The following is a 25925-nucleotide window of genomic DNA, read 5'->3' as shown; positions in this document are numbered from 1 at the left end:
TTCACTTTCGTTTCGTGCCGGCTCCGCGCTGCTGTGGGAAACGGGGCGGGGCTGAGTCCGCCGAGCGCTGCGCGGGTCCTCGAGCGGTGCGGGACGGCGCGGCGGCGACAGCGGAGGTAACGGCGGCCGTGGGGAGCGGGGCTGGAGCGGGGCTGCCCGGAGTTCCCGTTACAAAGTAAGTGTCGCTGAGGCGGTCTTCCTGATTCGTCTGCTGTTTTTTTTTTCTGTCAGCGTTTTTCTCTTCCTGTTTCTATCGTGCGGGTCGCGGAGACTGACAGCCTCGTAGCCTGAGAGTGTGCGGGCTGAAGGAAGCAGTTTTAATTCTTTATGGAGAAACGTTACTGATTTCTCTCAGCATCTGCAGAAATCTGCTGAGAAATCGTCCTTCATCACTAAACACGCCATTCTGCTTTCTGAATCTATAATCTCTATCTCAGCAGGTTTGGAATACAGTTGCAAGCCAACGACTTGAATGAGAAATCAGAGTTCGTTCTCTGTGACCGTTCTCCTCTTGGCGCCGATCTGTCCCTTGTCACAGCGGTGCTCTGACAGAAGGGGGCTGTCTCTGTAGCACTGTGTGAGGCTCAGGCACGGCCCTGAATATTTCCCTACAGAATCTTTTGGTGCTCAGATATTGCATCGAGATGGACCGAAAGTATATGAGCCTGATCAACAGCTACTGCCAGAGGAATAATTACACACTCGATTACATCGACGTGGAAAAGAAAGGCCCACCTCATGACCCCGAGTAAGTTCACCACACGTACCAATGAACATCAGCACTAGGTAGAACTGGGTGAAGACAACAGTCAACAGAAGTTGATTTGCTTGGAAGTGTGTCAGAAAGCTGCCTGCAAACACCGAGGGGTGGGTGCAGGAGGTGTCACTGGGCACATAGGGCCTAAGGGAAACTTATCTCAGAGCTACAGGCTGCTTTTTGGGAGCACTTGTTGCTGGTGGTCATATTGCATTGATGCTTTGTGTCATGAATTATCTGAGGGGGTGGGTGGATTGCAGCCAGTGGTTTGTGATATGTGGTAATTTAAGTGCTTTGGTTTTTATTGAGTTTTACAAAGTAATTTGGTGATTCATGTTGTTAATTTCTAAGAGTAAAGGTTGGGTCTGCATTAATTGTTTGGTTAACAACATGTTTTTGTGTGGCGTTTTTGAACATCTCTTACAAGATATTAAACTGTTTTGCTTTTGTTCCTAGAGACAGAGGATGGAATATGTGGAGTTGTTTATTGTTTTAACACAAATGCAATGTCTGATGTCTTGCTTGTCTTTCCCTTACCACAGATACCCAATGTCTATAATATCTCCTTCTCTTTATTTGCTAGTTTGCATGAAGACAGATCTTATACTAATAATCAGGATGTTTCTTTTCAATGGTGGTCTCTTGTTGCCAGCCTGCACTGTATGTGCTGACTTATTCTCAGACTTGACCATAATCCCTGAGCAAATTATTATCTGTCTCTCAAGCCTTGATCTACTACCTTTTTTTTTCCCCCTCCCATGCAATTCATACTTCAATCATTGTATTAGTCACGGGACTAATACAATGTGCGTATAAATTCAAATCCATTTCATTGCACTTTTCCATTTTTCTGTATGTTCTGTTGTGTTTAAAAACGTAATTCAATCTGCTGCCTTGTATTTGTAGGTGATGTGAGCTGCAATAGTGTTATCTAGGAAAATCCTGTATGACTCAGGCTGTTCTGAGTAGAATACAAAGTTGGACTGCCATAATAAGCTGACCCTCTCGGGTGCCTTTGGTGCTCATTCTCAACAGACGGAACCAGAAGGGCAAAAGTGAGGAAAAACTGGGGAGTTAAAGTTAAGAAAACTGAAGCAAACTGTATGTGCAAGCAAAGCAAAATAAGGAATTCACTCACTGCTTCCCATCAGCAGGCAGATTATTAGCCATTTCCAAGAAAGCAGGTCTTCATCACACTACTGGCTGCTTGGAAAAGCACCAAACCCCCCTTCCTCCTCCTGTCTTTAATCTTTTTTTGCTGAGCCATATGGTATGGGCTGGGATACCATTTGGTTAGTTGGGGTCAGCTGTCCCCTCCCAACTCCTTGTGCACCCCAGCCTCTGTGCCAGCAGGGCAGAGTGAGAAGCTGAAAAAGACTTTGATCCACTGCAAACACTGCTCAGTAAAAGCTACTTTTTCATCAACACTTATCATTGCAAATCTAACACACAGTACCATACCAGCTCCTATGAAAAAAGCTGGCTCCACCCCAAGCTGACTGATGACAGTCACTCTCGAGTTTCCTGGTCTGACTCACTGTATTGCTGCCTGAGCAGTATGGCATGATTGGTTGTACACCAGAGATGGGAAGGATCAGTGGCTGGGTGTTCCAGGGTCAGGACTGGTTGCTGATATTATTACAGCAGTGACAGCAGAGAGTTACGCTGGAGCCTAGTACTAGACATGGAGGTTGGCAGCCCAGAGCTTAATGGTCCTTGAGGTCCCTTCCAACCCAAGCCATTCTATGAAGTGACTGGATAATACCATTCTGCATCTCTGATGCACCTCTGTTATTTTTTTGAGATTCAAAGTGGCAGAAAGGGACTGCTTCTAAATGTATAATATGGAACAGCAGTGTATGAGAACTGTTGAGTCATGGCCTGAACCATTGATTGATCACCTGAGTCAAGGACTGGGCCAGCTGTGGGAGCACAGGTGAAGGTAATTCAGCTGTGTGACCTAGACCCCATTTAAGGGCTGACTACCACAGGGGAATGATCTCTTTCTGGAGATCCTTCTTTTATGGGGTTTTCCACCATGAGCCTAGATCCTTGGATACTGGTGAGCATTTCTTCCATGATTGTTTCTTTTCCATTGTGATAATCTTTCCAACTATTACACCTGTAAAGTACCATCCTAACCATGCTACTCTTCTAACTGTACAAGCAGATGCATGTTTTGTGTTCACTAAGTAGTGCTTGCAGTACTCTCTGGAAGGTGAGTTTAGTGTCATTTCTGGATGCGTGAAATCAATTTTAGCACATCTTTAGCATTTGTGTAGTTTTATGGTGTACAGGTACTAGGGCTTCACAACCTTGTATTGTAACAATGACCACCTTATGCATTCTTTAGTAATTTTGCTTTTAGAAATGCTATTAGAACTAGTATATATGTGGTTGTGGTCTGGAAGGAGATAGTTTTTTGTTTGTTTGTTTGTTTTTTAAGATCTTTATAGTAAAGAATTATGATAACCAGGAGTTAGATACAATAAAAACACATGGATGCTCAGATACCTCCACAGGTAATTTAGTGCTTCGAACATACTACAACTGCAATTTTATCTGAAAAAGTTTTTAAGTATATATGAGACAAAACTTACTAATCTCACAGGGAAGTTTTCTTTATTGCAGGTTTACAGTTATGGTTTTAATAAATGGTGAAAAGTATGCTACAGGCGTTGGTAAAAATAAGAAGGAAGCAAAAGCAAAAGCAGCAAAAGATACATGGGAGATGATTGAGCGACGGGTGAGTAAGCTGTATGATTTATGTATTTATTTTACTAGCAGTGGTTGAAGATAAATCTCTGGAAGTAGCAAAGAAACTACCGTTGTTTAATTTAGAAGATATTCCAATTCCTTATGTTGTTTTTGTTTTGTCATATTCACTGTTTTCTACTTTTTTTTTTTAACCACTTAATTATTGGATTTATTTATTGTTATATAGAGATGAGGTAATTTATTTGTCTTCAAGCTTTAAGGCAGCTCTAAGCTGCCTCAGTGTACTTAGAGAGCACAGTGTTCCTTTTCCATCTTGGCAACTGTTCTGTATATAAAGTCCTTAGAATACATACAAGCTATTATTCAAGTGTGTGTTGCTGCTTTTCTCTTAAAATGGCTTACTTCCATTTGATCTGATTCGTTCTTCTTGCCATTATATTCTTTATGGTATAACTGATTCTGTACCTTCTTGATTTATTCACATTTGCATTTACCCTTCTTTTATGTGCACAGGAGCAGTAGCAGCCCTATATAGTTGCAGCATCAGCAGCTTCCTGCTGCCATCCCTTTTCTTGGCTCTGGTCCTTACTCTTTTATGAGACACTGCACTGCTTGTTCCCTGCCTTTTGCTAAAAGAGGTGGCTGATATGATAGTAGGTTGTTACACACCCTGTTGAAATACTTTGGAAACTTGTTATTGTTCTGAAATTCAAAACGTAATAATTTTGGCTTGTGGTGGCTGTCCTGTGTCATGTCCAAAGTTACACAATAATACAAATTTGGAATTTCTTAAAAGTATTTTGAAATGCTGGCAAACCTTGCAACTGTATTAGTTTCCACGTGCAGTTTATATTTAACTATTTATTAATCTGAAGTTTCTAAGTTATCTATTCTGTTTGCCTTGTAGCAAAGTAATCTTTCAAATGTGCATGCTCCAGATCCAGTGACATCTCCTCCAGCTGCGGATGTGCCTGCTCCATGTGACTACATCAGCAAGCTAAATGAGTATGCACAAAAGACATCACAGCTAGTTGATTACAGTAAAGTAAAGCGTACTGGAGACGCCCATGCTCCAATGTAAGGTGTACTTAGTGTTCTTTCTTGCTTTTAGTACTTCTTTATGTTAACTCACCATAAGATAAAAGCTAAGATTGATAGGAGTGGGGGGGATACTATTAGGATGACTGATTTTAATATAAGGGATGGTACAACACCATCCGAGGCTAATGGGGTCATCTGTGCTGCTCCAAGGAATACTGGGTTCAGGAGCTGAAATGCTTGTACGCCAATGCGTGCAGTGTGAGGAATGAACAAGATGAACTGTGAGCTTAGGTCCTTTCCCAAAACTGTGATATTTTTGGTATCATCAAGATTTGGTGTGATGAGTGCCATGACTGGAGTGATGGAACAGGGTTCTATGGGCTGTTTAGAAGGGATAGGCAGGATGTAAGAGGAGAGGCTAAGAGGACTGAGTCTGTTCAGCTGGGAGAAGAGATAGACTGATACCTCATTTGGAGTAGTGTGTCTGGGCCTGAGGTCCCTGGTGCAAGAAAGATATGGAGCTGTTGAAGCAGATCCAGAGGATGGCCATGAGGATGATCAGGTATTAGGAGGAAATTCTTTACTCAGAGGGCACTGAGGCTGTGGCACTGCTGCCCAGGGAAGCTATGGGTGCCCCATCCCTGGAGGGGCTCAAGGCTGAGTTGGATGGGGCCCTGGGCAGCGCAAGCTGGTGGATGGCAGCCCTGTGTGGGGCGAGGGGGTAGAATTATGTAATCCTTAAAATCACCTCCAACCTAAGCCATTCTATGGTTTTGTGATACAATGAAACGATAGCCAGTATTAACAAAGTGTCACTTAGTGCTCTGGCACCTCTGTGGATCTCTCTGCATGTGAGGACCCCTGGGAATCAAGTGTGAAGGAGAGACTGAATGCGTCTCCATATGCATGATAGTCAGTGAGTTGTGCAGACGTTCCAATTAATGACAGCAGAGGGGTGATAAAGAATATATACATGTTTTAGATGTCTAAAAGATATCTGTTGGAAAACTTTGTCGGCAAAACCAGTTGTTTTAAAACTTCCATGGTGGATAACTTGTGATTGTGGGTGCCTATGATAAGATGCTTTGAGTAGTTCAACCTTAAAAAAACGTGTTACATACCCACTTCCTGAAAATTACTTATCTGTCATTACTAATTATATTAAACATACACTGGAAGTACACTCTGGAAGATGCATATATCAGCTTTCTTTTCTATAATGTCAGTCAACTGTAGTGTTTAAGGTCATTAAATTTAAACTTCCATTATAGGCCGTAAGGAGATTCTATTCTCTGTTATATTTTACAGATATTCTTGTAGCTGTATAATTAGTGGTCACGTATACGGAAATGGCACTGGAAACTCTCTAGCTGCTGCAAAACAAGCTGCTGCAGAAGAAGCATATAAAGCGCTAAAGGAGCAAGAATCTTTAAGTGTATGTGCTATAGTTTGCCTTAAGACTGAAGTTAAATTCTCTAATCCCTTAAGCTGATTTCCTCATTTTGTATTAAAATATATTCTGTGGATTCCACTGGAGGTGGAAACAACCCACCTTATGCTGGTTGGGCTACAGGATTCTGTGGGTAAGATCTATCAGGGTTTCCTGTTCAATCGCTGGATCAAAAAAAAAAAACACCTCACAGTTGATCTGTTTTTATTTCAGGAAATGGTCTGATATGTGCATCCTTGAATGGCAATGTATATTAAAAAGTCAGACTCCTCCCTATTCTAATATGCCAGTTTTCTGTTCTGTGAAGTATTGTCAAGCTGACTGGCTGTAAGCATAAATCTTTGACTGCCTTCTGTTGGATCAATAATCTTTGAAGTGTGAGAATGGCAAAAGTGGCAGTTAGAATCAAAAGAGCCTGACTTCCATGATGTCCTAGGGGTGATTCTAGTGAAGCAATTGCTAATGCTGTCCTTCAGGAAGCAGAGCTGTTGTCTTTGTGACAGCCATTTTATTCCATACATGCACAAAAGTGTCAGAAATACAATACTGATCCCAAACCGTTTCTGAAATAAACAGAGAAGTAAATATGAAATAACTCAAACAATGGGAAGGCAGCACAGAGAAGGAAAGTAATCTTTTTGACTTTAAACAAAACGTAACAGGAGTTATATATTTGTGAAGGCATTAAAGGCCTTATTATTTTCTTACTGCTGAATTCAAATCTTTTAAAATTAATTTTTGTTGTGGGTATTATTGAAGTGTAAACTCTCACTTTTAGTTGGGTTATGGTCTGTAATAATTACATGTGTTGCTCTTAGCATTCTGTTATTAACATTGACACTGGAGACATTTAACTGTTGTTTTGTACAGTTGCACAGTTAGATTCTAAGTTAAGCAGATTATGTGTACCAAAGCCTGTGTACATCTCATTTTTTCACATAGACAACTGCTAAATGGAAACGTTCACTTTTAGTACCTGTTACTCTTTTCTTCATTTTTAATAGATCTCAGATTCCCATAAATGTGATCGCATTGAGCAAGGAAAAATGCTCACTGTGAGAGGGCCACGTTTTTAGTCTTGGGTGGAAGCTGGGTGGATGCCATCCTTATGTAGTGCTTTGAATGTTTAAGCCACTGACAGCTGTCTCTTAGGACCTTCCTCTTAGAAGGGTGTTTTTGTATTAGGGATTCTTTGTGATTTATTATTATTATTATTATTATTTTCAACTATTCTTTCTTTTTCCCCCGTTTTCAGCTGAAAAGTGAGAACTCCAATCATAGGCTTCATGAACTTAGTAATTCTTCTAGAAAGCAGAGTCTGTCTGAGTCATGGTAAGTTGGGTTCACTGGTAATATGATAATAGTACAAAATACTGATTTTTAGGGGATCATGTGATCTGATCCTAAAAAAAACTGTTATAGTTTCTTACTAATAGTTCTACCACATTTTTATTGCAACATACAATGAAGATACTCCTATCAGTAGTATTATTTCATGTTGTTTCTAACATTCATTTTTCTACTGTGACACATTTGTGAATGTAGTATAATTCTTTCAGTACTTTTCTGTACTCAACATTCTGATTTATGGGTTTTTTTTCCTTTCCTTTTTCATTCTTCACAAATCTTCATCCCTACTGAAGGCAAGATTTGCTTAACAAAAGCAAATGAATGCATATAGTGTTTTGTTTGTAATATCAGAATCTTGTGTCAAGCCGTTCATGCCTAGCAGTTAATTTGGCAGTAATGCCACTACCACTTTCACTTCATTTGTGGCAATGTAAAGCAATGTATTCTTAGCTGGCTGCACTGTGTTGAAATAAACCTCTGTATTTAATTTCTTTAATTAAAGGATGTCAGACTTCTTAGATTTTGTAGAAATGGAGGTGTATATTACAATATGTTACTGTTTTACTAGCTCTCCTGATAAAGTTTTGCAGTTTAAGTCAGTCATGACTGTTAATGCTTTCACAGATCTTTCATTTAAAAGCTGGCTTTATTTCTGTGCTTCATTTTTTCTCTATAGAAAGTTTGTTGTTGTTGTTTATAATTGTATACTTTCACTTAAAATCAGATGGTTATTTTCCATAACAGGGGTATTACCTTTAGAGACTCGGCTACCAACTTGGCAGAAAAAGTGAAAGACATGTCACTATCTCAAGAGCCTTCAAATTCTCGGGTATAGTATAAAAATAGTCCTCCTCAGAATTACGTTTTAGTCTCTGAATAGAGCAAGGATCATAGAATATCCTGAGTTGGGAGGGACAGCTCTCAGAGATAAAGTCCAACTCCTGAGTCCACCCAGCACCACCCAAATTCAAACCCTGTGCCTGCACTGGGGAGCCAGTTCTAGTGCCAGACCACCCTCTGGTGAAGAACCTTTACCTAATCTCCAGCCTGACCCGACCCTCCCCTGATGCAGCTCTGTGCCTTCCTTAGGGGTTCTGTAGCTGTCACAGAGAGCAGAGCTCAGTGCTGTCCCTCCACTCCCCGTGAGGAGCTGCAGCCACTGCGAGGCCTCCCCTTGTCTCCTCTGCTCTGGGCTGAGCAAACCATTAACCTCAGCTGCTCCTCATGTCTTGCCCTACAGACTGTTCACCATCTTTGTAACCTCCCTTTGGACACGTCACTCTAGAAAATAATGCCTCCTGTTCGTTTTCATGGAGACTGCTACAGATAAAGTACAATTGCACTATCTGATGGAGGAAAATTCTCAGTTACAAAACACTGTTTTCCAACAGTTACCACCATTAGCTGCATTTGTGCCAGTTTTAACTTAAAAGAAGTAAAAATACTCTGGATATCTTATTTGACTTTGTTTCTTTTTTTCATGTAGCAAAATGTGCCAGCTTCTGCCATAAAATCCAAAAGGTACGTGTTTATTTCTAGATTGCATCTTCCATAAACTATCTTTAAACCCACTTTATTGTTGTTGTTTTTTTATATGCAACAAGTAAGTGCCAGTTTTGGTTGTTATGTTTTGTTTTTTTTTTTCTCCTGTCACATATTAGAAAAACGGCTCACTATACATTTTATTTTTATCTGTTACAGAGTATTGGCACCTAATTTTGATAATGCAAGAAATGAGCGGAAGAAAGTTTTGTCAAATATCTGCAGAAATAAGGGTGAGGCAGATGATGAGTATACTGTGGATGAAAGGTAAGAAGTTTTTTCTTTCTAAGATCTATATAGCAATTACAGCATGTGGTGGTCTAGGTTACTTATTTATAATAGAATGTGAGAGAATATTGCTGTAAAAGTCATCTTCAAAGAAAACTGGTATTTGAGATTTGTTCTTTGGAAATTTCGAACGTACTGTGACAGCTGACTTGCAGTGATATTTAAGGCTTATAATCAAAAGCCATTTATGCGAAGATGAGAGGGGAAGTATCTTACCAGCTTTCAAACAAAATTTAAACTGAAGTTCAGCAGATAACATTGTCTTCTGCTGGCACAGTGATGTAGGTTACTAAGGTTATCCATAACATTAATAAAAGAGAAACTATCAGATATGCTGGTTTATGGCAGCTTATTATCATCAGGATCCTTCTTGATTAATCAAAGTGCCTCCTTGTTATTATCTACTGTCTGAAATATTAGCAAGTACTTTTTTTTTTATTTTTATTTCTCATGTTGTATTATGGGAAAAGTTCTTCATCCAAAAACTTACTAAAGATGGAATAGCTCATGATTAGTTGGACTTGCCATCTATCTGGGTTAAAACAAAAAACTGAAAGGACAGGGAGATGATATGAATTTGTCATCCCTTTTTCCTCCATAGAGTGGTTGAGGTTGGAAGTGATTTAAGGAGATCATCTCATGTAATCCTCTGCGCAGGCAGGGTTATTTAAAACAGGCTGCCTGGAACGATGCTCTGACAGGTTTTGAATATGTTTGAGGTTGGAGAGTTTGCTACATCTTCGGGCAAACTGATCCAGTGCTTGGTTAACATGGCAGTAAGAAAGTATTCCCTGATGTTTAGCTGATGACTCTTGCATTTCAGTTTGTTGCCATTGTCTCTTGTCCTGGTGCTGGGCACCACTGAAAAGAACTAGGTTCCATCTTCTTTGCACCCTTCCTTCAAGTATCTGTATATGTGATATCTATATGTATGGAATTTCCCTCTGGGCTTTTTCTTCTCCAGGATCTCAGTCCCAGCCTTAGCCTTTTCCTAGTTGGTCGTGTTAGAAGAAAGGGTATTCCTCAAGTTCAAAGTTACTCTGCAGAATATTAGGACCTAATTCTTAGAAATGTTTTCACGCTCTCTGTGCTCACTACTAGTACGAGGAGTTGATCTCCTTCAACTTTGTTCAGCTTGGTTCAGAACCGGACTTAAACTCACCATCTGGATGAGTCTCTTATCTTTAGGTGTAAGCACTCCAATGAAGTACTGCGTCTCTTTTTGTATACATTTTGAAATATTTACTAGCAGGATTGGAATCCATTTGTTCACATTTCAGATGAGAGCTGCAACTATGGAATATAGACTCAAATTCCCTTGTGTTGTTGTTTGTTTTGTTTTTGTTTTTTTTTATTTTATTTTTAAGACACTTTTATTTTTAAGATTCATATCTTTGTATGTATTGTTTGACTGTGGGACAGTTATATTTCAGCAGATGTATTAATCCTATCTAGGTTGTTCTTTTACCTTGTAAATTTAATGTTAAATAATCTCTCTCTCACTCTCCTTTTAAGATTTCGTCAAGGTTATAAAAATATAGAACCTATCGGTAAAGGTGGTTTTGGGAATGTTTTTAAAGCAACTTCCAAGACTGATGAGAGAACCTATGCAGTCAAACGAGTTGAGTTAATAAGGTAAGGACTGTATATCCGTTTGTGTTGGTTTTGTTGTTGTTCGCTTGTTTTTCTTTTAGGACATCCTTAATCAAGTTTTTTGTTATTTAGTTGTGTTATTTTTATTTTATTTTTTTTAGCAGGCTGTGGAACACTTAAGTGACTTTCACTATTAACTGTCTTTCTGATAAGCTGTTCATTTCTACACAAAGCTGAAAAGCATGCACTCATTTTTGCATGCACTGGAATTATTTCAGGTGCAGCCATAAGAAAGTAGATTTATTAAGCTCTGCTTTCTCCAAACACACTTGTACAGTGTTTTATGAATTCTAATTAATACTACACTATGTATTTAAGGAGAATTTGCTGCTTAATAAAAACACTGAAAGCAGCAGTGTTACTTCTGATGGGGTGCCTTGTCTGGAAATCTACTAATCCACAATTTACAATGGCTGTAGTTAGGGGAAATGGATAAAAGTGAAAGTAATACATTTGTGGTTTGTAATTGAAAAACGCTTTATGTATAACACATAATGTAGTTATTGTCCTTTACAAATCTCCACACAGAATCACGATACCAATATTTTAAAAGGCAATTTTCTGTAATTGGTACCTGGTAGAACAGACTTAAAACAGCAGCTGAAAAACTTGCATTGCTGTTCAATAATCTATCCAGAAAGTTTAAAGTAATTCCCTATGAAATAGTTAACTTAAATTTGGAAATAGCTGTCCCCTACAATATGTAACCATAGGGGTCAGTACTGAAAAACATTTTATTGATTCTTCTGTAAAGATTGCTAGTCTTCACTAAGCAATTTAACAGGAAGTGTAGGTCAAATTTACCAGTAGTTCACTGTGAATATTTACAAACTTCTGTGTATGTAAACAAACCTTTTGCAGCGTTTTTGAGTGCGGCTTTTCTAGTATGGTTACAACATTTCAGCAATTGAAAATAACTGAACCAATGGAAAAAAGAACGCAACAATTTGTGATTACAGTTTTGACCACATAAGAAGATTGTGCTATTTCTCAAAATTGATGTTAAGCTGTCTGAGTACCACTGCTTGATATCATGGCTTTTAGTTCACTCACTATTTAATTTTTGTAGGAAAATGCCACTTGTTTTGCTTGAGATTTTCTTTTTCTCCCAGTAGGAATGTAAAGCGTGAAGTGAAAGAACTCGCAAAGCTTGAACATGAAAACATAGTGCGGTATTATTACAGCTGGGAAGGGACTGACCATATGATTTACCCAGACGTAAGGTAACTACAGGACAGTCATTTGCACTCACAGACTTGTTTGCCATGGTGAATTTTGTATAAGCTATCATCAGCCTTTCTTTTTACAATACAAAATTGCACAGCTACAAATACATACAGATACTTACATACCTAAGGTTAGGAAATAAGGCATGGCACTTTTCAGCAGTAGATGGTTTATAATTAAATACCTTCTTGGTGAACACTGTCCATTTTGTATTTTTATCTTTCTCCTCTCTCTTAGCGTACAGAAGTTGCGGAATCTATAGAAAAGTGTAAGAAGGGAGAATTAAAGATATGAGGTTAGAATTAAAACTGGTAATTGGCTGTTGAGAGGGGATATACGTAATTAAAAGCTCTTTCACTAGAACTAGTCTTCTAGCACTAAGTTCTGGGAAGACAGAGGTGAGAATTTTACTGGTAAGTTAGGTTGTTAAAATTTCATAGCTTCTATGCTAAGCCTTTTTCAATAGCAATACATTCACGCTCTTTCAGGTAGGTAGCTGCATACAGCCATAAAAGGTCAATGCATTTGAAATTGTGGTGTGTGTGCTTCCTCTTCCTTATATTGTCCTTTTCCTCATCTCCAGTCTCAGATTATTCTATGGGCTGATAGTTAGGGAACTCTTCTGGAAAGCGTGAAGCTTCCAGCTCTGTGAATGTATGTCATTTAGACTTTCAACTTTCAGATTCTCACAGGCTTATCATATAATCATAGAATGGTTTGGGTTGAAAGGGACCCTTAAAGATCATATACTTCCAACTAACCTTGCTATATACAACTTGATCTTTCAGTAGACCAAGTTGCTCAAAGCCTTGTCCAACCTGACTCTGAACACTTTCTGTGTATGTAAAACATTTAAGTCATTTAACATTTAGTCCTTTCTTTAAAGGACTAAATTTAAAAGAATGTGATCATTTTGTGTAAGAGAGGAAGGTTAATGCTGTGCTTGGTTGTAATGGACCGGGGGTTTGCAGTAGTTCCTAGAGGGTGAGATGAGATCCAAGTACAGTGCCATTTCTTCCTTTATAAAACATTTTTCTACATACGGGGGGTGAAGGAAGAATTGGGGCACTCAGAGAATTTTCAGTGTAAACAAGGAGGTGAAGGAAATCTTCCATGGTTATATAGCAACTGAGCAGGGATTGCTTGTTTTGGGAAGTTATATAGTTAGATCTAGTACATAGTGGCGTAAAGTGTTATTTTAGATTTATAACAACTGAAAAGAGGAAAAGAAAAGAAAAAGTAGCTGGGTTTTTTGTTCATTTTTTTTTTTTTACCACTGGGAAAACCTGGGGATCGCTGATACGGTGGCTTAGGAAGAATTGTGTCTTGTCAATTTTCATATAGTATATATTTTCATTTATTTATTCATTTATTTTCAGTAAGAATTCTGTCATACCAGTTCCTTGCCTCTTCATCCAAATGGAATTATGTGAACAGGGGCCATTGGACAATTGGATTGAAAATAACAGACAAAACCAAAACTATCATACAGTGGCACAAGACAAATTCTTGCAAATACTGAAAGGAGTGGACTATATTCATTCTGAAAATTTAATTCATAGAGACCTCAAGGTAAGTAGAATAGGTAGTTAATATTTTTTTAAAGTCTTTGAGAAAAATAGTATTTATTGGAAGTTTAGATAAATGTCAGTTGTTCTAGTCTTTACTTACTGTATTATATGCTCTAGTACCATGCCTCTTTTGATAATACAGCAATATATTTTTTTCCCAATATCTGGCTGGATTTCATTCTAAAATCAGAAGGTGAACTAAAGGGCCTTAGCATGCAGTGCTTAAAGAACAATCAACAAGCCACCAGTTAACAGGCATTTCCAGCTTATTGTGTGTTACTGGTTCACAAGACAGCCCCTTAGAAAAAGGAACACTAACCATCTGTGGTAATAAAGTGATTAAAAGAAGTAAGATGTGAGTCTAGGAAGTTTTCACTTGTCAGATTTTAAGGGGACAGTATATCCTAATACATACTGCATTTGATTAAACATTGGTCTTGTTCTAGTATCATGTACTGCATACACATACTTGAAGGCTAGTTCTTTGGATACAATTTCACCATCTCTACAAGTGCATAACCATACAGTCTTAAAAAAAATATTTTTGAAGGACAAAATTCCAAGCCTTCACTGCTTCATGTACCAGCTATAATGATAATGTTGCTTATTGTTTTAAAACAGTCACTTTGTGAACAAGTTGTTAGAGTGGTGATGTTCCTAAATATTAAAGATGGCTGTAGTGCGTCACATCAAATGTTGATTCAGGATATTGTCCTCATGCAGTAACTAATTCCACGTACGAGGGAGCGTTAGAATATAGAGTTGATACAGTGATGCTGATCTTGATGCATATTCCATTCCTCTCAAGACCTTCAGTACATTTAACTTCATAGACTTCCTGAGTTAGAGGTTGAAATCTTCTGCTTTGCATTCAGTGTCCTTCCAGATGACATTCACTGCCCACTCTTAGAATCATGTCTCACGTGCACACACATTCACTGTCTTGTAGAATCCAGCCCTTCTTTGAGGCATATTGTTACAATACTAAAGTAAACCACAAATATACATTCATTTATATAGATATCTTGAAAAAAAGAGGTGTGCTAAATGCTCTTCACTCATTAACTCTTACCTCTGCATCTCTTCCTTCTTAGTCCCACTTTATTTTCACCTCAGTTCTATCTCCTGCTTTTCTGTGTTCCTATGAATCTACTGCCCCAATCTTTCACTTATAGAAACTAGCTGTAATCTGCTTCCAAATTTTATTGCTGTCTTGTCTGTCTGCATTTTAATTTAGGAACTTTGATCCCAATTAAATCTGTCAGCTTAGGTGCTTGGCCATCTGAGATCTCCCAGAATCACAGCTGCAGGATAGGTTCAAGCTTTCTTCATTCTGAGATCCACTTGTGCCTGGCATGAATGAAGCCTTCAGCTAGCGTAGCGGTGAGACACCATAGATACGGTTAATAAATGCGTATGGACTTTGTTATACTTGAAGAACTGTGCTGGGCATCCTTAACACAAAATCACTTTCTGTAAAATATTAAGTCTCTCCTGCCCTTTTAGTCCACCACATTTTCTTTGAGTAAAAGACGGGATGAGGCTGCTTGGTTTTGCTTTAATAACATTCAGAAATATAGTTTACCATCTTAGGAATGTTAGAAGATTTGGAAAGCCTCATTAAAAACAAACAAAAAACCAACAAATAAACAAAACCAATTCTATTCAATTTCTTTATGACTTTGTCAAATCTAAAAATGAAAGGTGGATGGTGAAAACTCAAAGTGATGCTGTGAGATGCCTGTAGTAAGCCCCAACTCTGCAATTAATTTTGTACAGATAATCCTACCGTTTCTAGGGAAAAATCTATAGTTTGAGTAGAATTTCATGTAAGCTTCCATGCTTTGCCCTAGTGCATAAAATCCCAGGACCCAGATTAAAGAGTAAAATGCATTTTAGTCTTTAACAAATGATATGCACAATGCAACTGGAGAACACTGAAGTATGATACAGTCATGACACCTAGTTAAAAGCAGTTAATGTAGCATATGCTATTTCAAATGGAGTTTGCATATTTAAAAATGAAGTTAATTGAAATTTCTTGGTTCGTACCTCCCACTGAATTCTTAAAGCTTAATTTCTGTGGACAATTAACAGATTTTTATGGGGAGCACTTCTGTGGTTGATTACACTTGATGATAAACCTTGGTCATAAAAAGTCTAACTGATTGACTTTTTTTTTTTTTTTACTACATATATGTATCTATAGCCTCAGAATATATTCCTATCACGTGAAGGTAAAATAAAAATAGGTGACTTTGGTCTTGTGACTTCTGTGACATATGACACTCTGACTAAGAACCGAGGAACACAGTCATATATGGCACCAGAACAGGTAATTAATTATCTTGCCATATTATTTGCCTTACTTGTGCGCATTTTTCATTATCAACTCAGCACTGGTTGTGTTCAACCAGTACTAAAGCAAGTTGTTTGAAGTTCTCTGATATGACTGTATACAAGGATAACCTTACTCTGCAGAGGGCAGTCTACAAATGCAATGGTTTAACTTAGCTAACCTCCTTGTATGAAGTCTGACAGTGGTGTGTTATGTAACTTAACATATCTGTAGTGGAAAGGGTTAAAGACTAATATGAAGATCAAGTAATGCTGGCCCTGTAGAGGTGCCATTTCCTGCTGATTTCAGATTTTGCCTTTAAGAAGTGCTTTCCAGACGGATTTCACACCTATATTGTTCTTGTGATCTTTGTAGTCTGGGGACAGATATGGAAAGGAAGTAGACATTTATGCGCTGGGATTGATTTGGTTTGAAATTCTTTCTGCACTGGTCAGTCATCATGAGAAAAACAAGGTATGTAATCTTTAAATTAAAAAATAGTCTTGCACTGACATTGTTTTGCCTTGCTGCTGCTATATATCACATGCTAATTATATGCCAAAAGGAATCTGTACAGCTAGAGTACTAGCTGTTTACAGACATGAATGAAGGGAAAATTGTCAGGCCCATTAATCCCTCATACTTCAGTTACAATATAACAACTGAAGAAACATTACTGGCTTTATTTTATTTTTGTTCTACTCATGTACTGATTAAAGCCTGACTCTTCTTAGCTATGTAAATATAACAATAGAGAAGCAAGTCAAAAAGCTAAAACATACATACAAAAACAATTCTAATTTCTGATAAAGCTTTGTTTGCTCAGAGTGTTGAAAAAGAATATTTCTTTATGTAAACAGAAAGTAAAAGTGAAAGAGTTTAGTCTGCCATACTTTTCTTCACTGCTGAGTGGGGGGCAAGAACAAAGTTGAAACATTTGCAGGTTTTCAAAATGAAAACAAAAGCGCTGTGAAATACATGAATTTCTTTCAATTGAAAACAAAAGGGTACTTCCACAAAGAAAACAATGTTACTTAAACTTTGCTTGAAAATGTATCTTTTATTTTTCTTTGCGTGTTTGCAGTACAACAGCACGTATGCTCAAACTTATGTACTTGGAAGATAGATATAAGGAATGTCAATACTTGCCCAAAGTAATTATTTGTTAAAATATTCATGTGGCTGGATCCAGAAGATCATGCACATTGTTAGCTTGACTCTGCCAATATAAGCAAACCATATCAAAGTATCTGTCTGACTCACAGATTCATCTTGGTTCCATTAGTTTACCTGGTCACATTTTCTAAAGACACCTTGTGCCTGCTTACAGCCAACTGCAAACATGCCCCTGGCCCCACAGTGTTCAAGGGCCAGACTAACTGGAAACCGTAATGTGAAAAACTAGTTGTTACCTACCAGCAGTTTTTGAAAGCCTTGCTTGCTTTGAGCTCTGCCTAACATTTTTTGTAGTGATACAGAAATGACTGTGTGTTCACTGGAACAGGTTGCCCAGGGAGGTGGTGGAGTCTCCTTCCCTGGAGATATTCAAGACCCACCTGGACGACTACCTGTGTGACGTGGTGTAGGGAGCCTGCTTTGGCAGGGGGGTTGGACTCGATGATCTCTAGAGGTCCCTTCCAACCCCTATAATTCTGTGATTCTGTGATTGTGTAACACTGAAAAAAGTAAAAAGGAGGAAGCACTCCTGCTTGGTTTGCCAATAACAACACCCAAACATTTTGAAAGTGGGAAACAATCTTCTCACATTGTGTGTTTTTTAATGTGGCAAGAAGATACAAAGCCATTACTTTTAAACTGAAAAGCGAATGGTAATAGTTATGAATTAGAGGTTTGCCAAAACAAAAGCCTCACTGTAGACTGTAAAGCTTTTAAGCTTACACAGGTGCAAGTTTATAAAAAAGACAAGATGAAGTGCAACTAAATGACAAACTTTCAAACTTCTATAGTTTCTTTTAGAATCCTTACATTATATAGATTTGTATTCTCTTAATTACTTCAGTAAATGATGTGGGTCATAAAATGAGATAAAGTATGATTAATGAAAGCGTACTGAAACTGTTCATCATGTATGAATTTCAGATATGGCAGGATGTTAGAGATGGTCGCCTTCCATTGGACTTCACCAAGCAATTTAAAATACAGGTACAGTATTTCAATACAGTATTTCAGTTAATTTATTTACTTAGTTGTTTAAAAAAAAATTACTCAAATTTTGTCTTTTTGCAGGCACCCATCATTAAAAAGATGCTTTCAGAAGACCCCTCAAAACGATGCCCTGCATCTAAAATACTTGATATTTTGAAGACTCCTGATAAAGGCAACTCACGACAAACTTTTAGTCATTAAGTGCCATTTTAGAAGGCTTTCAGACTGTGCTGTCTTGTGGCGTGATTCAAACCTTTCTGAATCATTCACAACAATGTCTGTATTAATTACTAGACTTCTCCCTTTTAAGACGAGAGGAGACTGGAAAGGCTACTTTTGGCAGAAAAAAATACAAGATACACATGGGTTACTCTTGACTGAATTTTACTTCTTTAAGATGAATTTTCTTCTCACTTCTCTCTAAAATTTAAAGATACTTTTTAAATTCAGGTCTTGCTTGGACATTCAAGTATTTAGCTTCTGGGAAAGAAAGGTATTTGTTCTGAACTTTTGAAAACCTCTGTTTTGTTTTGTTTTCTTCTTCCTTATAGGAACAGGTAGGGTCCTCTTAATACAGAAATACTCTGCAAGTTTTCTCAATAGTAGCCATTTAAAAACGTTTCTCAAGAGAGCACCTTAGACATCCTCTGCTATACTGTAAGGTTTTCATCACTTATTATGGCACAGGGGCATGCCTCACAGATTATAGGTGTGCTGAACAACTCTGCTGGCCTTGTCAGCTCAACAAAGGTATGAACAGACCGTCCATTACTATCTGGTTATATACTTATAAGATTTTATGTTTGACTTAATAAGAAAAACTGCAGGGAAGAAAAGATGGGCAAATTATTCCTTCTGACTCTCATCTTTGAATAGTTTGAAAAGGTGCTGCTCATTGCTGTGGCATCTGCTTATTTCCATAAATGAAAATGCACTTATAGGCAGGAAAGTATGATATGCATTAGAGATAAGGTAATATATGATTTGTTTTAAGTGTTAAACAGGTTAAAGGTGGGTGGTTGGTTAAAATATGTGAATTCTTGTAGTCTTGTCTGTAAATTTTTATAGTCCTGTGGAAATTGTTGCTAAATAGCCATCTGATGTTAACATTATTTTGTATGAATTCAAGTTGTTCCCCCTCCCCTTATAATGAATGTTATTGTTCATAAATAAAGCATTCTATTATTTTGGACTAATGCATGTTTCCTTGCAGTACTCAAGATGTGGGAGAGATTACATCCCGATACAGACAAAATAGCACTAGTTTTACTTCCTTTTAACTTTCAAATTGCTCTTCCAATATGGAAGTTGACATGGGACAAATTTCAGCTGAATTTCCTTTACAGTTCCTGGACAGAGCATCTATAACATCATTATTTATTTACTGATAGGAAATATTTACCTTGTACCAGTAGTTTTTGATAGTTTGTTTGTTTGTTTTTTGTGGTATTTATATACCTCAGTAATACTTTTCTATTAGTGGATATTTACAGCAGCAATTGTTATTCCCTAAGAATTTATATATATATATAAATGTATATGTATATATATACATATATATATATATATGATACTTATATATATATATATATAAATTCGAACATGCTGTATGATGTGGTAAGCACACATAATAGAATATTAATTCAAATGATATTAGTGGCATTTCAAAAGCTTCTAGAGTTCACAAACTCTAGAATAGAAAGAAAAAATAAATTGATGTTTAGTCACCCTTGTAAAAATTTAACACCCCCCCACCTGTTTAACATTCTTTACCACAGAGTAATTAGTCCATATATATACCCATTGTCAAACTGTCAATTTTATTATCAGTTGATCTTGCTCAGTTGCGGACAGCATTGAATAAAGACCGTGGAAGTCTTACTTGCCTTGAATTTACAGTAACTCAATGACAAACGTGAAGTTTTAATTCCTAATAAATGGTGCATCACCCAGAAAAGAAAACAAACAAAAAAAAAACATAGGAATGCTTCAGCAATGTGAAGCTGTCAGAATTACTACTCTTTGGCATACTTTAATATAAATTCTGGCACAACAATGAATTTTCTAAAAAAAAAAAAAAAAAAAAAAAAAAGAAAAATATGTCAGAGCATACCAACTATACATACTTATCTAGAACTCCTTTCTTTAGCAAGGCTTTAGTCATGATCTGCAGCACTGTCTCCAGGGCAGTTTGAAGACAAATCCTCAGCATCTATGGGATAAGCAGAAAAAAAGTAATCCCAGCTCAGAAGAGGAGAAAAAAAAAAAAGTTGCTAGATTATTTGAAGAAGCCATCAATGGATTAAGTAGAACTTAAGGTTGGTAGGTTATTAATTCCAAACTATAACTATGTTTTAAAAAACTGAACAGAAATGGCACCGCAAATTCTAGCCTCTCTGGTGCAAAGAAATGTTCTTATATGTTCTAAATATGTTCTTAATAATGTTCTAAACCTGCAACCTTTTTTTTCTTATGTTGCTATTTTCAATATCTGAATGTTTTATCAAAAAAGTACCGATTCATATAAGTGCCAGTATGAATTTTTTGTGCAGATACACACCCTTACAGTGGCTTACAGTGAGAATCTGTCATCCTTCTTGCAAACCAGCAGCTTGGAAGGAAAATGTGCTACCTATGTTTAAAACACTCCCATGTGAAAGTATATTCTCTGAAAACAACTGCTAGTGTGGGATAGTTCTATTTCCCCCACAACACTATAGCAATCAGACCATATAATGGTAAGGTTCTCATGAGCTAAAAGCCGGTAGCTGTAGGTTAGGTGTCATGAAGAAATTCTTGACTGAGAGAGTGATGAGGCAGTGGAACCCCTGGCTGAGCCTGCACAAATAAGCTGTAGATGCTCCAACCCTGGAGGCATTCAAGACTAGGTTGAATGGGGCTCTGGCCCCTGATCCTAAGCAGGTGGCAGCCCTGTCTGCAGGGAGATTAGAACTAGATCATCCCTTAAGGTCACTTCCAACCCAAGCCACTCTACAGTTCTATGATTCTATGATAAGCCAGTGTGCAAAACAGAAAACAAAACTATTCAGGTAGCATGTATAAGATGATGGGAATTCTCTTTGAAAAGTGTTTCTGATAATGTTGAAGCTATCTAGAATCAGCCATCTGCATTGTGAAATGGGATCAGACCCCCCCATATCAGGAAGTTGATTGTCTTTGATTCTGGACCTCAGAAATGGAGACATGACTTGAAAGAACAACTTCCACAGAAAGTGTGGGCATAGTTCTTATGAATGCATATGACAGGATTAAGGCTGAATATATACTGTATTAATTGAGTCTAACTACACAAGCAAAGTAAAACACTCAAATGCATGGCATTTTTACTCTCACCTTCATAGGTTGTTCCACACCAAATGCAATAGAAGTGTTCTTCTCTTAAATAAGCAGTCAGTATTTGTAGCTTTGCTGATACCTAGAGGTATATACAAGGATTCAGGATTAGGGGCTCATAGGATGTAAGACAGTTTGAGCTACTGGCATTGCTAAAACAGCTTGTTTAACCTTTTCCTGTGGAAAAGCTATTGTAGCTTGGTAAGTTTCCCACATTTGTAGTTTATGTGGCCTACTTGTTGGCTCATCATTCTTTCCAGTAACAAAAGTTTCACTGAAGATTTTGCTAAAAGTATTACCAAGCTAACTTATATTAAGTATATGATATTTTGGTGGAATTTTCCACACTTCATCTTTTCACTGTAAGTCAAATATGTTAAGCTAACAACAGTGGTATAATCTAGAGGTTCTCAGAAGTCATGAATTTCCAGTGTCCAGCTCAAAATCATCTGTAAAGTGTTCTCAGAAGTTACTTAAATGATTCTAAAGTTCAGCCTGAGATATGTGGTGGGGCATCCAAGACCGAAACTTAAAAGCAGATTATTTATCAAATATATAATTTTGTATACTGTGGCTAAGACTGCTCAGAATTTCATTTTGACTATTTCCAAAGATGTGCTCCAAAACAGATGAGCAATAAATCAGTGCTGTAATGTTACATATTTTGTCATTTAATTGCTGTAAAAATAACTGCTCTCAGATGGCAAACAGGTCATTTACTACTGCTTTGAAAATGATATATATACATACTTGATTTAAAAGGCACATTACATTTGATTCTGAATCAAGCCATTCATTTAGTTGCAAAACTTACACTTAAGTCTGAGCCTGTGCACTCATCATCCTTGTCTTCTTCATCCTTTTGATCTTCCTCTTCAGGTTGTAGCCAATACCAAATCTCTTTGGGTGCTTCGATATCCTTAAATAATGAAGGATTAGAATGAAAGTTATCTGCCTCTGCAGGTTCTCTTGAAATGCTGGATAAAAACAATTTCTAATGGCTGAGATGTTGGTCTCAAAACTTACTTGTATAGTATAATGAGGAATTACTGAAGTTGTAGGGGGAAACTAAGTACAGTAGTCCACAGGAAGGGTTATTCTCTTTTTTTAAATACAAATAAATGCACACTAACACTAACTATCAAGTTTTGTTTCATCTATGTTTGGTACATGTAAGGCCAAATCTGTGAACAGACATTCCTTCCTAGATGTAGTTCTACCAGCTGGAGCACACTGCTTAAAGACTTTATCACAACATCATTGGGTGCTTCCTAGTTCACCTTGGATGAAGTTAATTTAAAGAAAATAGTCAAAGATGATCTATGTTAATTCAGCTGACTGACTTTGCTCCTTTGTTTCAGTCTCAACAGAACTTGCAGGGCAGTATTTACCTCTATCATTAATAAATGAAGGAAAAAAAAAAAAAGCCTTATTTTGCTTTTAAGTTTTCAACTTATTATGAGGCAAAAAGGCTTCGGATGGGAGGGACCTCAAAGGTCATCTAGTTCCAACACACCTGCTGCAGGCAGGGTTATTCTTAGCCTATATCTGTAATACACAAACCTTCCTTCCAACCCCCCAAAAGTATATCTCACTTTCTGAATATCCAATTGCTGGCAGGCCCTCTGACTTTTTCGAAGGTCTCCTTCCATCTTACGTTCTTCTTGTTTGTTTTTGAATCTTATTCTGTTGAGAAAAGGTAGATAGCTAAAATAAGCAAGTAGACAAACTGAGATACATGGCAGTCAACAACATTTCTAAAACAGAAAATCTGCCGAGATTCTAGATAGACCACTTCCCTCAGGCAAATAACCCCATGCAGCGCTATAGGCTTGGGGCTGAGAAGAGGAAGGGACCTGGGGGTGTTGGTTGATGCTCAGCTGAACATGAACCAACAATGTGCCCAGGTGGCCAAGAGGGCCAATGGCATCCTGGCCTGCATTAGAAATAGTGTGGCCAGCAGGAGCAGAGCGGTAATCATCCCCCATACTCAGCTCTGGTGAGGCTGCACCTCAGGTACTGTGTCCAGTTTGGGGCTCCTCACTACAAGAAAGACATTGAGGCCCTGGAACATGTCCAGAGAAGGGCAACGAAAATGGTGAGGAGTCTGGAGCACAAGTCTTATGAGGAGTGGCTCAAGGAGCTGGGATTGTTTAGTCCGGAGAAGAGGAGCGTCAGGGGAGACCTCATTGCACTCTACAACTTCCTGAAGGGAAGCCTCTTCTCCCAGGCAACAAACAGAACCCAATGAAATGGCCACGAGTTGTGCCAGAGGAGGTTTAGATTAGACATAAGAAATAACTTTTTCTCTCAGAGAGTGGTCAGGCACTGGAATGGCTGCCCAGGGAGGTGGTAGTCGCCGTCCCTGGTAGTGTTCAAGAGGTGTCTAGATGAGGAGCTACGAGATATGGTTTAGTGGCTTGTGGTAGCAATGGTAACTGGAGGATGGTTGGACTAGATGATCTTGTAACTCCTTTCCTTTGTGATTCTATAATTCTATGAAATCAGGAGAAAATTAAAATAAAACCTGAAAGATTTACCCTCAATTTTAATCTGTTGCACATAAAAACTACTGCAGCAACAATGCCCTGGATTATCTGTGAATTTTATATTAAAAAATGACACAGTTCTCTAATTTAAAATGTTACAAATGACTTGAGAATTAGTATACATATTGTTTACAGTGTTAACAGTTAAAAAAGATGCAGCATACATTTCCAGTACTACGGTGTTTACCTGCTCTTGCTTTAGAGCTGAGAAGCAATACAAGTATATTTCAACCCATACCTCCCATTCAAACAACACACAGAATTGGTAACTCTAGAAGAATAACCAAACTAATGAATAAGAAGAACGGCCACTTACACCTTGTTTGGAGTTTACTGCATTTTACCTGAATTGATCTGCAGCTTGTTCGTTTGCTTGTTTTTTCATGTGGAGTTTTTGTCTGTAGTTTTCCAGCTTTTCTTCAGCTTTTCGTTTTTTGAACTCCTCATGACCAAGCCCACTTCTGCCTATGTAAGTACAACAGGAATGTAAGCAGCTGTGAAGCTGTAATGGACAACTAAGCAAATTAAGAAATGTCACAAACCTGTTTTTATGTTCAGAGGAATAGGTTCAACGATGCCTTCTCCTGTGAGGGGAAAAAATAGGCAAATTTGAGCACAGAGGTCTTTCTCAAACTATGGTTGGTGTGGTACAGTCAAGGAGCTTTTGCCATTAGACATGTACATCTTCTTCACATTTTGCTTAGCGTAAATAGAAAAAACTCACATTAATGTACACTTAGTGCTTTACAAATGACCCGGTTGAATTTGAGCCCCCTTTCCTTTTTCCCCCTCATCTGCTGAACTGCTGAGTGTTTTTTTCCAGGATGCTGGAAAAAGAGATAGAAAATGATGCTGGTTTCAGCATGCCTGCACTGAAAGCTGCTTTGCTACAGTCTCCTGTGGCATTTCTTATTCTAGGATTACACAACTTGAGAGAGATGAAGGATTATAAGAATCAGTCTGGGCCAGTTTATTTGCTGATCTTCTGCTACAGATGCACTTCCCCTCACGCAACCTGTGGCCGTGCCCTCTGTCAACCTTATCTAAGGATGAACAGATCTAATACCTCCCTGAGGGGACACCTGAGCACAGCGTGCTGTTCTGACAGTGACAAACTCACCGCTTTTGCCCAGGGCCTGCCCACTCTTGTAGCCCATCTTCTGGAGCAAGGCGAAGCCTTTGTTCTCGTTGCCTAAAGCGCTGCTCAGCACCAAGTCCCGTCGCTCTTTCTCTTCTTCCTTCACACTCTTCTGCCTGTTCTTCTCGTTGGCTTCTTTTTGCTTTTCCTCTTTCTGAAGAGCTTCTCTCACCCGCCGCACCATGGGCACCCCCGGCCTCACATCCTCCCTAAGGATACACGTCCCCAGCGAGCATTAGCCCACTTCTGGTTTTGGTTTTACGTGCTTACAATCACCGAGGATGAAACAAAAACGACTCCTACTTACTTAATAAATAAATCGGACATGTAATCTTCCTCTTCCTCGTCCCCCATAGCTAGCACGCATGTCCTACTCAGACCGGTTTCCTACAGACGCCGTGGATGAGGCTTACAGCACACAAGCCGCCTTTTCCGGGCTGACCGCCCCCCACCAGCCGGGTGCACGGCCAGGTAGGTAAGGTCTCCTACGGACCCCCCGCTCCCCAACACACACTCCACACAAGCGCTTGCGCGCGGCCGCCCCTTGCTCCGCCCCACCGGCGCCTGCGCACTTCCCGCTTCCTGCTGCGCTCCGCGGCCGGCTGTTTGCTGCTGAGGTGCGTTGGTGCTGGGGCTGCTCCTGTAGCGGCTCGGGGCGAAGCCGCCCGCATCTCCCTTTCCGCCGGTCCTCCTCTTGCCAGCCGGGTGGAGGTTCAGCGCGGAGCCGAGCCGCTGGCGGCGTCTCCTCAGCGGGAGCGTCTGGTCGCGGTGAGGGGGTGCGGC

General features: G+C 38.7%; 3 protein-coding genes across 10 annotated transcripts in view; 2 read left to right on the top strand and 1 right to left on the bottom strand.

Moving 5' to 3' along the window:
* Positions 1-46: 46 nt before the first annotated feature.
* Positions 47-19295, top strand: EIF2AK2 (eukaryotic translation initiation factor 2 alpha kinase 2). Of its 5 annotated transcripts, none has more exons than XM_072331654.1 (16): positions 47-175; positions 615-748; positions 3389-3503; positions 4383-4552; positions 5825-5951; positions 7222-7298; positions 8061-8145; positions 8803-8837; positions 9018-9125; positions 10662-10781; positions 11912-12022; positions 13406-13598; positions 15807-15932; positions 16311-16409; positions 18036-18098; positions 18183-19295. In XM_072331654.1, exons 2-16 carry the CDS (start codon positions 645-647, stop codon positions 18300-18302), a joined length of 1653 nt encoding a protein of 550 aa, XP_072187755.1. In that variant the 5' UTR covers positions 47-175; positions 615-644; the 3' UTR covers positions 18303-19295. The 5 variants fall into 5 exon arrangements, with proteins under 5 accessions (XP_072187755.1, XP_072187756.1, XP_072187754.1 ...); XM_072331655.1 differs by having other exon boundaries at positions 11915-12022; positions 18183-18430; XM_072331653.1 differs by having other exon boundaries at positions 11915-12022; positions 18036-18430.
* On the bottom strand, positions 10776-25701 carry GPATCH11 (G-patch domain containing 11). Of its 3 annotated transcripts, none has more exons than XM_072331658.1 (9): positions 25450-25701; positions 25125-25351; positions 24547-24588; positions 24349-24469; positions 23051-23141; positions 22270-22374; positions 21456-21537; positions 20228-20313; positions 10776-12282 (listed from the first exon to the last, which is right to left on the bottom strand). In XM_072331658.1, the coding sequence occupies exons 1-8, from the start codon at positions 25494-25496 to the stop codon at positions 20258-20260; spliced, it is 771 nt and encodes a 256-aa protein (XP_072187759.1). In that variant the 5' UTR covers positions 25497-25701; the 3' UTR covers positions 10776-12282; positions 20228-20257. The 3 variants fall into 3 exon arrangements, with proteins under 3 accessions (XP_072187759.1, XP_072187760.1, XP_072187761.1); XM_072331659.1 differs by having other exon boundaries at positions 11952-14581; positions 25450-25693; XM_072331660.1 differs by lacking the exon at positions 10776-12282 and adding an exon at positions 16979-17154 and having other exon boundaries at positions 25450-25693.
* The window catches only part of HEATR5B (HEAT repeat containing 5B), a 48595-nt gene continuing 48338 nt past the window's right edge, over positions 25669-25925 (top strand). Inside the window, exon 1 of one of the 2 annotated variants that reach the window (XM_072331646.1) lies at positions 25669-25759. The gene's annotated coding sequence lies outside the window, so the exon portion shown is untranslated. Of the gene's footprint in view, positions 25911-25925 lie in introns of both variants that reach the window. The other variant, XM_072331647.1, reaches the window with a different exon arrangement.

This window comes from Excalfactoria chinensis, chromosome 3, assembly GCF_039878825.1.
Source record: "Excalfactoria chinensis isolate bCotChi1 chromosome 3, bCotChi1.hap2, whole genome shotgun sequence".
Lineage (NCBI taxonomy): Eukaryota > Metazoa > Chordata > Aves > Galliformes > Phasianidae > Excalfactoria > Excalfactoria chinensis.
Note: the sequence above shows the minus strand (reverse complement) of the source record. Positions and strands in the feature narration are given on the sequence as shown.

Bases quoted from the DNA above. Each gene is read 5' to 3' on its own strand.
- GPATCH11 (XM_072331658.1), bottom strand. From the start codon at position 25,496: ATGGGGGACGAGGAAGAGGAAGATTACATGTCCGATTTATTTATTAA. The intron at 23,142-24,348 runs GTAAAATGCAGT...TTTTCTCAACAG, and splicing joins CAAGCTGCAGATCAATTCAG to AATAAGATTCAAAAACAAAC. The intron at 22,375-23,050 runs GTGAGATATACT...TCATTATTTAAG, and splicing joins AGCAATTGGATATTCAGAAA to GATATCGAAGCACCCAAAGA.
- EIF2AK2 (XM_072331652.1), top strand. From the start codon at position 645: ATGGACCGAAAGTATATGAGCCTGATCAACAGCTACTGCCAGAGGAAT. The intron at 7,299-8,060 runs GTAAGTTGGGTT...TTTCCATAACAG, and splicing joins CAGAGTCTGTCTGAGTCATG to GGGTATTACCTTTAGAGACT. The intron at 16,410-18,035 runs GTATGTAATCTT...TATGAATTTCAG, and splicing joins GTCATCATGAGAAAAACAAG to ATATGGCAGGATGTTAGAGA.